Source organism: Scyliorhinus torazame, chromosome 1 (genome assembly GCF_047496885.1).
Source record: "Scyliorhinus torazame isolate Kashiwa2021f chromosome 1, sScyTor2.1, whole genome shotgun sequence".
NCBI classification, from domain to species: domain Eukaryota; kingdom Metazoa; phylum Chordata; class Chondrichthyes; order Carcharhiniformes; family Scyliorhinidae; genus Scyliorhinus; species Scyliorhinus torazame.
The window spans coordinates 420,302,058-420,319,240 of record NC_092707.1 but is presented as its reverse complement, the minus strand read 5'-3'; the positions used below and the strand labels follow the sequence as shown (position 1 = coordinate 420,319,240).

The window sequence follows — 17,183 nt, the reverse complement described above, 5'->3', positions numbered from 1 at the left end:
TCACGCATGCGTGGGGATGACGTCAGCAGCCGCTGACGCGCCCGTGCATGCGTGGACTCCTGCCGGCCGGCGGAGTCCCTTCAGCCCCGGCAGGCGTGGCGCCAAAGGCCTTCCACGCCAGCTGGCGGGGCGCCAACCACTCCGGGGAGGGCCTAGCCCCTAAAGGTGTGGAGGAATCCGCACCTTTGGGGCGGCCCGATGCCGGAGTGGTTCCCAACACTCCATCCCGCCGGGAACCCCTGCCCCGCCGGGGAGGGGAGAATCTCGCCCATGGTGTGGGGGTAAGATATTAGCATGGATAAAGGACCGATTTGCGAAAGGAAACTGGGGCGTCATTCTCCGCCGGCGGGAGTCTCCGTTTTGCCGGCGCCCGGGGGTTTCCCGACGCCCCACAATGGGAAACCCCATTGACCAGCCGGTGTAACGGGGACTCCCGCCGGCGGGTCGGGGCAGGAATGTGGCGGGACGGGATGGAGAATTTTGCCCCTGGTGATAAATGGATCTTTTTCATGTTGGCTGTAACTAGTGGAGTACCATCGGGACCGATGCTGGAACTATTTACAGTCTACATCAGTGATTCAGGCGAAGGCACCAAATGTGTGGTCGCTGAATTTGCTGATGACATCATTAAGATAGGTATAAAAGTAAGTTTTTGAGAGGAGATAGACAGTCAGCAAAGCGATAGCGACAGGCTAAATAGGTGGGCAGAAATTTGGCAGATGGTGGAAAAATGTGAACTTGTGCACTTTGACAGGAAGAATCATAAAACAGTTTACTAGTTAAATGGAGAGATATTACAGAACTCCATGGTACAGGGGGAGATATTACAGAACTCCATGGTACAGGGGGAGATATTACAGAACTCCATGGTACAGGGGGAGATATTACAGAACTCCATGGTACAGGGGGAGATATTACAGAACTCCATGGTACAGATGGAGATATTACAGAACTCCATGGTACAGATGGAGATGTTACAGAACTCCATTGTACAGGGGGAGATATTACAGAACTCCATGGTACAGGGGGAGATATTACAGAACTCCATTGTACAGGGGGAGATATTACAGAACTCCATGGTACAGATGGAGATATTACAGAACTCCATGGTACAGGTGGAGATATTACAGAACTCCATTGTACAGGGGGAGATATTACAGAACTCCATGGTACAGGTGGAGATATTACAGAACTCCATTGTACAGGGGGAGATATTACAGAACTCCATGGTGCAGGTGGAGATATTACAGAACTCCATTGTACAGGGGGAGATATTACAGAACTCCATGGTACAGATGGAGATGTTACAGAACTCCATGGTACAGGGGGAGATATTACAGAACTCCATGGTACAGATGGAGATATTACAGAACTCCATGGTACAGGTGGAGATATTACAGAACTCCATGGTGCAGGTGGAGATATTACAGAACTCCATTGTACAGGGGGAGATATTACAGAACTCCATGGTACAGGGGGAGATATTACAGAACTCCATGGTACAGGTGGAGATATTACAGAACTCCATTGTACAGGGGGAGATATTACAGAACTCCATGGTACAAGGGGAGATATTACATAACTCCATGGTACTGGGGGAGATATTACAGAACTCCATGGTACAGATGGAGATATTACAGAACTCCATGGTACAGGTGGAGATATTACAGAACTCCATTGTACAGGGGGAGATATTACAGAACTCCATGGTACAGGTGGAGATATTACAGAACTCCATGGTGCAGATGGAGATATTACAGAACTCCATGGTACAGGTGGAGATATTACAGAACTCCATTGTACAGGGGGAGATATTACAGAACTCCATTGTACAGGGGGAGATATTACAGAACTCCATGGTACAGGGGGAGATATTACAGAACTCCATGGTGCAGATGGAGATATTACAGAACTCCATGGTACAGGGGGAGATATTACAGAACTCCATGGTACAGGTAAATGTGGGTTTCCTGGTGCTGAGCATCAATCATAAAATATAAGTATGCAGGTACATAGGAGCAGGCCATTCAGCCCCTCGAGCCTGTCCCACCATTCAATTAGATCATGTCTGACCTGTGGCCTAACTCCATACTCCTGCCTTGGGCCCATATCCCTTAATATCTTTGCTGAACAAAAATCTATCCATCTCTGATTTAAAATTAACAACTGTTCTTGCTTCAGCTGCTGTGTGGGAGAGAGTTCCCAACCTCTACCACCCTTTGAGTGAAGAAGCTCTTCCCAACATCTCTCCTGAACGGTCTGGCCCTAATTTTTAGACGATGCCCCTAGTTTTAGAATCTCCAACCAGTGGGAATAGTTTATCTTTATCGACCTTGTCTTTCCCTGTTAATATCGTGAATGTTTCAATCAGATCATCCCTTAACCTTCCAAATTCTAGCGAAAACATGTCTAATTTGTGTAATCTCTCCTCGTAACTCAACCCCTGTAGTCCAGGTATCATTTCTATAAACCTACGTTCCTCTCCCGCCAAGTCCTTCCTCCGGTGTGGAGACCAAACTGCTCCCAGTGACTCCGAGTGGGGTCTAACCAGGCACAACAAATGATGGAACATAAATGAAATGTTGACATTGAGTGCAAGGGGAATGGAATATTGAAGCGGTGACGTTTTACTGCAGTTGTACAGGGCCTTGGTGAGACCACATTTAGAATATTGGATTGGATTTGTTTATTGTCACGTGTACCGAGGTACAGTGAAAAGTATTTTTCTGTGAGCAGCTCAACAGATCATTAAGTACATGGGAATAAAAGGGAATAAAAGAAAATACATAATAGGGTAACACAAGGTACACAATGTAACTACATAACACCGGCATCGGATGAAGCATACAGGGTGTAGTGTTAATGAGGTCAGTCCATAAGAGGGTCATTTAGGAGTCTGGTGACAGTGGGGAAGAAGCTGTTTTTGAGTCTGTTCGTGCGTGTTCTCAGACTTCTGTATCTCCTGCCCGATGGAAGAAGTTGGAAGAGTGAGTAAGCCGGGTGGGAGGGATCTTTGATTATACTGCCCGCTTTCCCCAGACAGCGGGAGGTGTAGATGGAGTCAATGGATGGGAGGCAGGTTTGTGTGATGGACTGGGCGGTGTTCACGACTCTCTGAAGTTTCTTGCGGTCCTGGGCCGAGCAGTTGCCATACCAGGCTGTGATGCAGCCCGATAGGATGCTTTCTATGGTGCATCTGTAAAAGTTGGTAAAATTGTGTACAGTTTGGGTCTCCTTATTTGAAAAAGTATGTAGGAGGTGATTTACGCGTCCTGTTTTTGGTGTGTATAGTGAGGTCATTCGTGGTGACTGCCTCGGTGGGGAATGCCCTGCCAAGGATGCACTTACCTCACTTCCTGCACTGACGAACACAGCTTGTCAGGGCAGGGAGATATCGGGGTTTCATTGCCGTCCCAATCCCTCAACCCCCTTCGGACACCCCACCATGGCCTCTGGGCACTCCCACTGCCCCAAAATACCTCTTAGCGAGATCTTCGAGCCCCTCCTTCACCCTACTTCTGAAGGGCAGGGAATGCCCTGGATCCGATTCCAGGCATGGGCACCCAAGCACCTTGTCACTTCCAGCATTGCACCCTGTCAGTGCCCCTACCAGCCTCCACGACCAGGTGGCAGAGCTAAGGTGCCTGGCTGCCCATGCCAATGTGACTGCCTGGCAATTCTTCAAGACAGGATCTACTCCCATTTGGAAGCAAATGGACGTATTAGTGAGAGGCAGCACGGTTTTGTGAAGGGGAGGTCGTGTCTCACTAACTTGATAGAGTTTTTCGAGGAGGTCACTAAGATGATTGATGCAGGTAGGGCAGTGGATGTTGTCTATATGGACTTCAGTAAGGCCTTTGACAAGGTCCCTCATGGTAGACTAGTACAAAAGGTGAAGTCACACGGGATCAGGGGTGAGCTGGCAAGGTGGATACAGAACTGGCTAGGCCATAGAAGGCAGAGAGTAGCAACGGAAGGGTGCTTTTCTGAATGGAGGACTGTGACCAGTGGTGTTCCACAGGGATCAGAGCTGGGACCTTTGCTGTTTGTAATATATATAAATGATTTGGAGGAAAATGTAACTGGTCTGATTAGTAAGTTTGCAGACGACACAAAGGTTGGTGGAATTGCGAATAGCGATGGGGACTGTCAGAGGATACAGCAGGATTTAGATTGTCTGGAGACTTGGGCGGAGAGATGGCAGATGGAGTTTAATCCGGACAAATGTGAGGTAATGCATTTTGGAACGTTTAATACAGGTAGGGAATATACCGTGAATGGTAGAACCCTCAGGAGTATTGAAAGTCAAAGAGATCTAGGTGTACAGGTCCACAGGTCACTGAAAGGGGCAACACAGGTGGAGAAGGTAGTCAAGAAGGCATACGGCATGCTTGCCTTCATTTGCCGGGGCATTGAGTATAAAAATTGGCAAGTCATGTTGCAGCTGTATAGAACCTTAGTTAGGCCACACTTGGAGTATAGTGTTCAATTCTGGTCGCCACATTACCAGAAGGATGTGGAGGCTTTAGAGAGGGTGCAGAAGAGATTTACCAGGATGTTGCCTGGTATGCAGGGCATTAGCTATGAGAAGAGTTTGAATAAACTTGGTTTGTTCTCACTGGAATGAAGGAGGTTGAGGGCCGACCTGATAGAGGTCCACAAAATTTTGAGGGGCATAGACAGAGTGGATAGTCAGAGGCTTTTTCCCAGGGTCGAGGGGTTAATTTTGAGAGGGCATAGGTTTAAGGTGAGAGGGGCAAGGTTTAGAGGAGTTGTACGAGGCAAGTTTTTTACACAGAGGGTAGTGGGTGCCTGGAACACGCTACCGGAGGAGGTGGTGGAAGCAGGGATGATAATGATGTGGGCTCCTGGGGGTCACTCACCCCCTGGGCCTGGGCTCCTGGCGGAACACACACCCCCTGGGCCTGGGCTCCTGGGTGAACACTCACTCCCTGGGCCTGGGTTCCTGGGGGAACACTCACTCCCTGGGCCTGGGTTCCTGGGGAAACACTCAACCCCTGGGCCTGGGCTCGTGGGGAAACACTCACTCCCTGGGCCTGGGCTCCTGGGGAACATTCACACCCTGGGTTTGGGCTCCTGGGGGAACACTCACTCCCTGGGCCTGGGCTCCTGGGGGAACACTCACTCCCTGGGCCTGGGCTCCTGGGGGAACACTCACTCCCTGGGCCTGGGCTCCTGGGGAACATTCACACCCTGGGCCTGGGTTCCTGGGGGAACACTCACTCCCTGGGCCTGGGTTCCTGGGGAAACACTCAACCCCTGGGCCTGGGCTCGTGGGGAAACACTCACTCCCTGGGCCTGGGCTCCTGGGGAACATTCACACCCTGGGTTTGGGCTCCTGGGGGAACACTCACTCCCTGGGCCTGGGCTCCTGGGGGAACACTCACTCCCTGGGCCTGGGCTCCTGGGGGAACACTCACTCCCTGGGCCTGGGCTCCTGGGGGAACACTCACTCCCTGGGCCTGGGCTCCTGGGGGAACACTCACTCCCTGGGCCTGGGCTCCTGGGGAACATTCACACCCTGGGTTTGGGCTCCTGGGGGAACACTCACTCCCTGGGCCTGGGTTCCTGGGGAACACTCACCCCCTGGGCCTGGGTTCCTGGGGGATCGCTTGTACCCTGGGTTTGGACTCCTGGGGAACACTCACCCCCTGGGCCTGGGCTCCTGGGGGATCGCTTGCACCCTGGGCCTGGGTTCCTGGGGGAACACTCATCCCCTGGGTTTGGGCAGTGGGAATTTCCGATCTTATGACTGGGCAGAATTATCTAATTATATTTTTGTCTTTCGTTCTCTGCTTTCAGTGCCTATTATGATTGGCAGCGAGGAATTACCTTCATGCTAATGTTCATGTTTGTTGTGACAGTCATTTACCAAGGACGCCAGGTAATTGAGGACTGCTCTCCGCAATCATTGCATCTGTGGGTGCTGGGCCGGGGGGCCGTGTGGGGGGGGGGGGAGAGCGGTTTAAAATCAGAGAATCAGAGAAAAGGTACAGCACAGAAAGAGGCCATTTGTCCTTGCCGGCCCGAGGACACCCAGCTGCCCTTTCTAACCCCACCTTCCTGCACCCGCTCCACAACCCTGCAGCTCAGAGAACGTAAGGTGGCGATCCAGGTACCTTTTGAAAGAGTTTAGGGTCTCTGCCTCCACCGCCAACTCAGGAGGCGAATTCCAGACTCCCCACTATCCTGTGCAAAAGATGTTCTCCCTCATGTCCCCTCCACACCTTCTGCCTCTTATCTTGAATCTATGTCTCCTGCTTCTAGAATTCTCCACCAACAGAAACAATTTTATCCTCCATTAAGTCACCCTCAGCCTTCTTTATGTCAAGGAAAATGACTCCAACCTATCCAATCTCTCCTCATAGACACACCTTTCTATCCCTGGCAGCATTCTTGTAAACTTCCTCTGCACTTTCTCCAGAGCATAGATACATAGATACGCAGATACATAGAAGACAGGAGGAGGCCTTTTGGCCCTTCAAGCCTGCTCCGCCATTTATCACAATCATAGCTGATCATCCAACTCAATAGCCCAATCCTGCTTTCTCCCCATAGCCTTTGATCCCATTCTCCCCAAGTGCTATATCCAGCCGCCTCTTGAATATATTCAAAGTTTTAGCACCAACTACCTCCTGTGGTAATGAATTCCACAGGTTCACCACTCTTTGGGTGAAATGTCTCCTTATCTCTGTCCGAAATGGTTTACCCTGAATTCTCAGGCTGTGTCCCCTGGTTCTGGACACACCCATCATTGGTAACATCTTCCCTGCATCTACTCTGTCTAGTCCTGTTAGAATTTTATAAGTCTCATTCTTCGGAACTCCAGCGAGAACAATCCTAACCCAGTCAACCTCTCCTCATATGACAGTCCCGCCATCCCTGGAATCAGTCTGGTAAACCTTCGCTGCACTCCCTCGAGAGCAAGAACATCCTTCCTCAGAGAAGGAGACCAAAACTGCCCACAATACTCCAGGTGTGGCCTCACCAAGGCCCTGTACAATTGCAGCAACACATCCCTGCTTCTATACTCGAAACCTCTCGCAATGAAGGCCAACATACCATTAGCCTCCTTTACCGCCTGCTGCACCTGCATGCTTATCTTCAGCGACTGGTGCACAAGGACACCCAGGTCCCGCTGCACACTCCCCTCTCCCAACTTACAACCATTCAGGTAGTAATCTGCCTTCCTGGTTTTGCTTCCAAAGTGAACAATCTCACACTTACCCAAATTATACTGCATCTGCCATTGGTTTGCCCACTCGCCCAACCTGTCCAGATCTTGCTGTAGGATCCCTGCATCCTCGTCACAATTCACCCTCCCGCCTAACTTGGTATCATCTGCAAACTTTGAGATGTTATATTTTGTTACCTCATCCAAAACATTAATATATATTGTGAATAGCTGGGGTCCCAGCACCGATCCCTGTGGAACCCCATTGGTTACTGCCTGGCAATTTGAAAAGGACCCATTAATTCCTACTCTTTGTTTCCTCTCCGCCAACCAGTTTTCTATCCACCTCAATACATTTCCCCCAATCCCATGCGCTTTAATTTTGCACAATAGTCTCTTATGCGGGACTTTGTCAAATGCCTTCTGAAAATCCAAATATACCACATCGACTGGCTCCCCCTTGTCAACTGCACTGGTTACATCTTCAAAGAATTCCAACAGATTTGTCAAGCATGATTTTCCCTTCATAAATCCATGCTGACTCTGACTGATCCTGCCACTGCTTTCTAAATGTTCCGCTATAAAGTCCTTGATAACGGATTCAAAAATTTTCCCCACTACCGATGTTAGGCTCACTGGTCTATAATTCCCTGCTTTCTCTCGACCTCCCTTTTTGAATATCGGAGTTACGTGAGCTACCCTCCAATCTGCAGGGACAGTTCCAGAGTCTATAGAATCCCGGAAGATGACCACCAATGCATCCACTATTTCCAGAGACACCTCCTTAAGGACTCTGGGATGCAGATTCTCAGGCCCTGGGGATTTATCCGCCTTCAATCCCATCAATTTCCCAGCATCATTTCTCAACTAATGTGATCTCCCTCAGTTCTTCCCTCGCACTAAACCTTTCATTCTCCAACATTTCTGGGATCTGATTTGTGTCCTCATTTGTGAAGACAGAACCAAAGTATGTATTCAATTGCTCAGCCATTTCTTTGTCCCTTATTACAGATTCCCCTGTTTCTGGATGTAGGGGGCCTACATTTCTCTTTACCAATCTCTTTCTCTTTACATATGACCTCACACTTCTCCGTGTTAAATTCCATCTGCCACTTTATCGTCCACTTCACCAATCCACCTATATCATCCTGGAGATTGTAGCCTCCTCTACACTGTCCCCCACTCGGCAAATTTCACAATTGTGCATCACCCCCTCCCCCCCCACATTCAGTCCAAATCATTAATATATAACATACCCAGTCAGGGTCCCAACACCGGGCCCAGCGGAACATCATTTGAAGCAACTTTCCAATTGCAAGGACAGCTATCGGCCATTATCCTTTGTGTCCTGGTACTAAGCCAACTTTTTATCCAGTTTGCCACATTGCCCTGTATCCCATTGACTTTCACTTTCTTGACCAATCTGCCATGTGGGACTTTATCAAATACCTTGCTAAAATCCATGTACACCACATCCACTGCACTACCTTCATCAACTCTCCTTGTCACTCCCTCAAAGAATTCGATCAAATTTGTGAGATAAGACCTCCCTTTAACAAATCCATGCTGACTATCCCTGACTAGCCCCTGCCTTTCAGTGTGACAGTTAATCCTATCTCTTGGGATTGGTTCTCGTAATTTGCCCACTATTGATGTTAGACTAACTGGCCTATAATTGTTTGGCATTTCCGTCAACCCCTTTTTAAACAATGGGACCACGTTTGCATTTCTCCAGTCCCTCGGTACCTCCCCTGTGTCTAGTGAGGATTGGAAAATCATCCTCAGAGCATCTGCGATCTCCTCCCTGACCTCCTTCAGCAGCCTCGGAAACAATCCATCTGGCCCTGGCGACTTAGCAACTTTCAAGGATTCCAGTCCTTCGCGTGCGTCCTCTCTCTTTATAAGGATCCTATCCAATATCTCGCAGTGTTCCTCCTGGACGACTGTATCTGCATCATCCATTTCCTTTGTAAACACAGAGACAAAATATTAATTTAAAACCCTTCCCACAGCCTCTGCATCTACACCCAAGTTCCCCTCTTCATCTCTGATAGGTCCCACTTTTTCCTTAACTAACCTTTTACCATTAATATATTGGTAAAGCATCATTGGGTTTTCTTTAACTATACTGGCCGATCTTTTTTCATGGCCTCTCTTTGATTTCCTTATTTCCTTTTTGACTTTGTCCCTGTAATTCCGATATTTGTCTAGACTATCTGCAATACTTATTTCTCAGTGCCTATCGTACACCTTCTATTTCTGTGTGATCTTCCCCTGTATTCCTCGAGACCACCGGGGGAGGGTCCAGATTTATCAGGACCACTCTTATTCCTGGAGGAGACGTGTCTACTTTGTACATTTAGGATCTCTCCTTTTGGTCTTTTCTTCTGGATTTCCAGATTGACAGCAGTGCCAGCCAAGTCCACTAAATTGTCATCACTTTCCCCGATATGGTCGCCAGCTGCCCTTTGCCCTTCTTCATTCTCCAACACTGGGTCTAGAATTGTATCTCCTCTCGTTGGGTTTGCCACTAATTGGATCAAAACGCTTTCCTGGACACACTGCATGAACTTTTCTCCCTCAGTTCCCCTTATATTGTTTGGGGGGGGGGGTGTGTGCACAATTGACTGGTAAAGACTTTGATTCTCTCCGAGAATCGAGGGACATAGGGAACTGGAGCAGAGCTGGTGAATCCACCTTGATTCACCTTGGATGTTGAGCAGGGTCTATGCGAACGACTCCTGCTCTTATTTCTTAAGCTTTTCTGTTGCATTCAATATTTTCAGAATGCACTTTGTTGTGAAAACTCACCACTATTCTTAGAAGTCCCCCTATACCAAAAAGGACCGACATTCTAAATGGTGAACAGGGATTCTCACTCACCGACTCCGATGCAACTTCAGTGGGAGCTATTCAGGTCAAACTATATTTTCAAGTTATCCCCCGGTATAACCCATACCTTCACCGAAGATTTCATCTACTTACCACTTAGTAGCATGGATCCTGGGTCCCGCATTGCTAAGTAAGTAAAGTAGACTTTGGAATAACCACTATTTCAGGTTAAATTAAGTTATTTTATTATTATATTTTTTCTTTTAAAAGCTGCAAATACTTTCTTTACAGAAAGGAAAAAGATCTTGCTTCTGGGTCCTTCTGGTTGGTTGAAGGGACCTTCAGGCCCACCTTGACAATCAATCTTCTTTTGTAAAATCTGGTCTTCTTTAGATGTATTCGCTGATGAGCTCGGTTGCTGTGTCCTATCTTTCCCATGTACCGAGCTGTGAGAGCTGGCTCTGCTGGCTGTCTCTGAGCTGACTCTGATCTGACTCTGCCTACTCTTTAAATTCTAGTCTTCCTTAGATGTATTAGCCGTTTTAGCTCGGCTGCTATGCCCTGTCTCTTTCTTATGGCCGAGCTGACTGTAATCTGACCCTGAGCTGCTTGTTCCTTCTCTGCTTCTCCGTCTGTCTCTGAGTTCTGGTTCTGCCTGCTGTCCCCTTTCTTTGGGTTTATATATTTTTCTAACAGTTATCTAGTTTTTATGACTTTATTGTAAAGTAACTCTTGATTTTCTTTGATTGTAAAAAGTATCTTTGATCTAAACATTCTAATTCAACATAGATCTGATTACATTGTGTCCTTTGTGATGTTCAAAGTTCCTTTGTGATATTCAAAACTGCTTTGGTTTCAATAGAGGTGTGAATTTTGGTTTGGTTCCTGTCATTTCTATAGTTTTATTTTCCAATTTGTGTCCTCAGTTCATAATTTTGACTTTGATTTTGGCTTTGAATTATGTTTCTCGTAGACTGATAGTCTCCAGTTTTCTTAATTTAACTGGCATTAGCAAAATTTCACACCTAGAATTGTCACCAAATTCAACTGAACCTCATCCTTTCCTTTCCAGCTGCTCACTGAGATAGTTAATTTCAACGAAGGTGTGAGCCATTGTTTTTAGCTTCATTCAAAATCCTGTTTGTCTTGTTTGCTAAGCCTGCTTGACCAAGGATATCTGCATTTTACAATCCTGCTCTTTGCAGCTGCTGTTAACCCTTTGTGGGATCTTTCCCTGTATCCTCTCATGTTTCTCTCAGACCAGATATTGCCAGACTTCCATGTTTCAAATGACACATCTTTCCATATTTTCAATAACAACTTCCACTGAAACGTGATCGACTTCCTCACTTCATTCTCCAGAACGAGATCCAGAACTGCTTCCTTCATGTCTGGAATCACAGTCTTCAAGATATTTCTCCTGTGTGCGTTGCAGGAATTCATGCTGCTAAATTTTTCCAAATTGGGGATAATTGATGACCCCCACGACCAACACTCGAAACATTTTGAATCTGGCGACTTTTACTGATGTAAGATTTTGTTTCAATGAAACTTTTTTTCCATTGCGGCCCACAGATCGAGGCAACAGCCCGACTGGACTTCCTGTGGAGACTGCTGGCCAGGCAGGAAATGGAGCAGATGGCGGAACTACGGAAACACAACGAGAACCTGATGAACAACATGTTGCCGAGTCACATCGCAAAGCATTTCCTCGACAAAGATCCAGACGATGAGGTAGGACAATCCTCTCAGTATAAAGTCAGCAGCAAGTATCAGTCAAAACTCTTAATCCCTGATACACACGGCAAACTCCCACACTCCCAGGACAGGTACAGCACGGGGTTAGATACAGAGTAAAGCTCCCGCTACACTGTCCCCATCAAACACTCCCAGGACAGGTACAGCACGGGGTTAGATACAGAATAAAGCTCCCTCTACACTGTCCCCATCAAACACTCCCAGGACAGGTACAGCACGGGGTTAGATACAGAGTAAAGCTCCCTCTACACTGTCCCCATCAAACACTCCCAGGACAGGTACAGCACGGGGTTAGATACAGAGTAAAGCTCCCTCTACACTGTCCCCATCAAACACTCCCAGGACAGGTACAGCACGGGGTTAGATACAGAGTAAAGCTCCCTCTACACTGTCCCCATCAAACACTCCCAGGACAAGTACAGCACGGGGTTAGATACAGAGTAAAGCTCCCACTACACTATCCCCATCAAACACTCACAGGACAGGTACAGCACGGGGTTAGATACAGAGTAAAGCTCCCTCTACACTGTCCCCATCAAACACTCCCAGGACAAGTACAGCACGGGGTTAGATACAGAGTAAAGCTCCCTCTACACTGTCCCCATCAAACACTCACAGGACAGGTACAGCACGGGGTTAGATACAGAGTAAAGCTCCCTCTACACTGTCCCCATCAAACACTCCCAGGACAAGTACAGCACGGGGTTAGATACAGAGTAAAGCTCCCACTACACTGTCCCCATCAAACACTCCAAGGACAGTACAGCACGGGGTTAGATACAGAGTAAAGCTCCCTCTACACTGTCCCCATCAAACACTCCCAGGACAGGTGCAGCACGGGGTTAGATACAGAGTAAAGCTCCCTCTACACTGTCCCCATCAAACACTCCCAGGACAGGTACAGCACGGGGTTCGATACAGAGTAAAGCTCCCTCTACACTGTCCCCATCAAACACTCCCAGGACAGGTACAGCACGGGGTTCGATACAGAGTAAAGCTCCCTCTACACTGTCCCCATCAAACACTCCCAGGACAGGTACAGCACGGGGTTAGATACAGAGTAAAGCTCCCTCTACACTGTCCCCATCAAACACTCCCAGGACAAGTACAGCACGGGGTTAGATACAGAGCAAAGCTCCCACTACACTGTCCCCATCAAACACTCCAAGGACAGTACAGCACGGGGTTAGATACAGAGTAAAGCTCCCTCTACACTGTCCCCATCAAACACTCCCAGGACAGGTACAGCACGGGATTAGATACAGAGTAAAGCTCCCTCTACACTGTCCCCATCAAACACTCCCAGGACAGGTACAGCACGGGGTTAGATACAGAGTAAAGCTCCCTCTACACTGTCCCCATCAAACACTCCCAGGACAGGTACAGCACGGGGTTAGATACAGAGTAAAGCTCCCTCTACACTGTCCCCATCAAACACTCCCAGGACAGGTACAGCACGGGGTTAGATACAGAGTAAAGCTCCCTCTACACTGTCCCCATCAAACACTCCCAGGACAGGTACAGCACGGGGTTAGATACAGAGTAAAGCTCCCTCTACACTGTCCCCATCAACCACTCCCAGGACAGGTACAGCACGGGGTTAGATACAGAGTAAAGCTCCCTCTACACTGTCCCCATCAAACACTCCCAGGACAGGTACAGCACGGGGTTAGATACAGAGTAAAACTCCCTCTACACTGTCCCCGTCAAACACTCCCAGGACAGGTACAGCACGGGGTTAGATACAGAGTAAAGCTCCCTCTACACTGTCCCCATCAAACACTCCCAGGACAGGTACAGCACGGGGTTAGATACAGAGTAAAACTCCCTCTACACTGTCCCCATCAAACACTCCCAGGACAGGTACAGCACGGGGTTAGATACAGAGTAAAGCTCCCTCTACACTGTCCCCATCAAACACTCCCAGGACAGGTACAGCACGGGGTTCGATACAGAGTAAAGCTCCCTCTACACTGTCCCCATCAAACACTCCCAGGACAGGTACAGCACGGGGTTAGATACAGAGTAAAGCTCCCTCTACACTGTCCCCATCAAACACTCCCAGGACAAGTACAGCACGGGGTTAGATACAGAGCAAAGCTCCCACTACACTGTCCCCATCAAACACTCCAAGGACAGTACAGCACGGGGTTAGATACAGAGTAAAGCTCCCTCTACACTGTCCCCATCAAACACTCCCAGGACAGGTGCAGCACGGGGTTAGATACAGAGTAAAGCTCCCACTACACTGTCCCCATCAAACACTCCCAGAACAGGTACAGCACGGGGTTAGATACAGAGTAAAGCTCCCTCTACACTGTCCCCATCAAACACTCCCAGGACAGGTACAGCACGGGGTTAGATACAGAGTAAAGCTCCCTCTACACTGTCCCCATCAAACACTCCCAGGACATGTACAGCACGGGGTTAGATACAGAGTAAAGTTCCCTCTACACTGTCCCCGTCAAACACTCCCAGGACAGGTACAACACGGGGTTAGATACAGAGTAAAGCTCCCTCTACACTGTCCCCATCAAACACTCCCAGGACAGGTACAGCAGGGGGTTAGATACAGAGTAAAGCTTCCTCCACACTGTCCCCATCAAACACTCCCAGGACAGGTACAGCATGGGGTTAGATACAGAGTAAAGCACCCTCTACACTGTCCCCATCAAACACTCCCAGCTCAGGTATAGCACGGGGTTAGATACAGAGTAAAGCTCCCTCTACACTGCCCCATCAAACACTCGCAGGACAGGTACAGCACGGGGTTAGATACAGAATAAAACTCCCTCTACACTGTCCCCATCAAACACTCCCAGGACAGGTACAGCACGGGGTTAGATACAGAGTAAAGCTCCCTCTACACTGTCCCTATCAAACACTCCCAGGACAGGTACAGCACGGGGTTAGATACAGAGTAAAGCTCCCTCTACACTGTCCCCATCAAACACTCCCAGGACAGGTACAGCACGGTGTTAGATACAGAGTAAAGCTCCCTCTACACTGTCCCCATCAAACACTCCCAGGACAGGTACAGCACTGGGTTAGATACAGAGTAAAGCTCCCTCTACACTGTCCCCATCAAACACTCCCAGGACAGGTACAGCACGGGGTTAGATACAGAGTTTGATTGATTGATTGATTGACTGGTATTTATTGTCACCTGTACCGAAGTACAGTAAAAAGTATTTTTCTGCGGCCAAGGGACGGTACACAGTACGTACATAGTAGACAAAAGAATAATCAACAGGTGACCGATGAAGGCCAGCATGCTGTATGCCGCACGATACTAGTCCCGCTGTGTGTTAACGCAAATTCTGCTGTTTGTTGATACTAATCCTGCTGTGTGCTAATACTAACTGCACTGTGTGCTTTTGTTTTAATAAACATTTTATTAAGGTATTTTTTTGGCATTGTAACAGCAGCAATATAAACAATGTACATGAGAATATAAACATAGTGCAAATACCACCTCAGGTCCCACAGGTCCCCCCATCAACTAACCCCCTAATCTATGCTAACCAAACCTCCCCCCCTGCTGATGATTAATTCTCCGCGAAGAAGTCGATGAACGGTTGCCACCTCCGGGCGAACCCTGACAGTGACCCTCTCAAGGCGAACTTAATTTTCTCCAGACAGAGAAAGCCAGCCATGTCCGATAGCCAGGTCTCCGATTTTGGGGGCTTTGAGTCCTTCCATGCTCGTAATATCCGCCTCCCAGCCACCAGGGAGGCAAAGGCCAGAACGTCTGCCTCTTTCTCCACCTGGATTCCCGGATCCTGCGACACCCTGAAAATCGCCACCTCTGGACCCAGCGCCACCCTTGTATTTAACACGTGGACATGACATCAGCAAACCCCTGCCAAAATCCCCTCAGCTTCGGACATTCCCAGAACATGTGGACATGGTTCGCTGCTCCTCCTGCACATTTTGCGCTCCTGTCTTCCACCCCAAAGAATCTGCTCATCCGGGCCACTGTCATGTGAGCCCGGTGCACGACTTTGAATTGAATCAGACTGAGCCTGGCACAAGTTACGGTCGCGTTGACTCTACTCAGGGCGTCTGCCCAAAGGACCTCCTCTATCTCACCCCCCAGCTCATTCTCCCACTTTCGCTTCAGCGCCTCAATCTGCGTCTCCTCTGATCCCATAAGCTCCTTTTCAATGTCAGAAACGCTGCCCTCACCTATCCATCCTCCAGAAACCACCCTATCCTGAATCCCCCTTAGCGGCAGGAGTGGGAAGGTTGGTACCAGTCTACGCAGAAAGTCCCGCACCTGCAGATATCGAATTTCCCCCCGCCAATGCAAACTTCTTTTCCAGCGCCCTCATACTCGGAAAGCCCCCCTCTACAAACAAGTCCCCCATCCTCTCAATACCCCACCGTGGGTTAACACTAATCCTGCTGTTTGTTAATACTAACCCTGTTGAGTGTTAACACTAACCCGGCTGTGTGTTACCACTATCCTCGTAGAGTGTTAATACTACCCCTGCTGTGTGTTAACATTAATCCTGCTGTGTATTAGTACTAACCCTGCTGTGTATTAATACTAACCCTGCTGTGCATTAGTACTAACCCCTCTGTGTGTTAACACTAATCCTGCTGTGTGTTAACACTAACCCCTGTGCATTAGTACTAACCCTGCTGTCTGTTAATACTAAACCCCCTGTGCATTAATTGAAATGAAAATGAAATGAAATGAAAATCGCTTATTGTCACAAGTAGGCTTCAATGAAGTTACTGTGAAAAGCCCCTAGTCGCCACATTCCGGCGCCTGTTCGGGGAGGCTGGCACGGGAATTGAACCGTGCTGCTGGCCTGCCTTGGTCTGCTTTCAAAGCCAGCGATTTAGCCCAGTGTGCTAAACCAGCCCTTTTAACCCTGTTGTGGGTCAATACTAACCCCACTGTACATTCATACTAACCCTGCTGTACATTATTACTAACCCCGCTGTATCCCGCTGTATTCTGACACTAAACGCGTTGCGTGTCATTATGAACACTGTGTGACCATTCACATGATGCTGAATATTTGGCCTGATTTCTCTTTTTGGGCTGTTTCCAGGAGTTGTACTGCGAATCACACGATCAAGTGGGAGTTTTGTTTGCTTCTATGCCGGAATTTACTGCTTTCTTCTCGCAAGCTGAAGGAAATCAGCAGGGAATCGAATGTCTGCAGCTTCTGAATGAGATCATCGCTGATTTTGATGATGTAGGTATTCCAGCTTGAATATGAAGTGGCGGTGACTGGTATCGCTCAGACACGGCCGGTCAACAGTGTTACAATTATATCGGGCATTGGTGAGGCCACACCGGGAGTATTGTGGGCAGGTTTGGTGTCCTTCTCTGAGGAGAGATTGTTGCTGTGGAGGGAGGGCAGCGAAGGTTTACCAGGCT

General features: G+C 48.4%; 1 protein-coding gene across 1 annotated transcript in view; it reads left to right on the top strand.

Moving 5' to 3' along the window:
* LOC140428672 (adenylate cyclase type 8-like) overlaps positions 1-17,183 on the top strand; it is a 377,241-nt gene that overhangs the window by 295,289 nt on the left and 64,769 nt on the right. Inside the window, exons 13-15 of the mRNA XM_072515387.1 lie at positions 5,824-5,905; positions 11,603-11,761; positions 16,852-16,998. Coding sequence (XP_072371488.1) covers positions 5,824-5,905; positions 11,603-11,761; positions 16,852-16,998 — 388 coding nt within the window. The remainder of the gene's footprint in view (positions 1-5,823; positions 5,906-11,602; positions 11,762-16,851; positions 16,999-17,183) is intronic.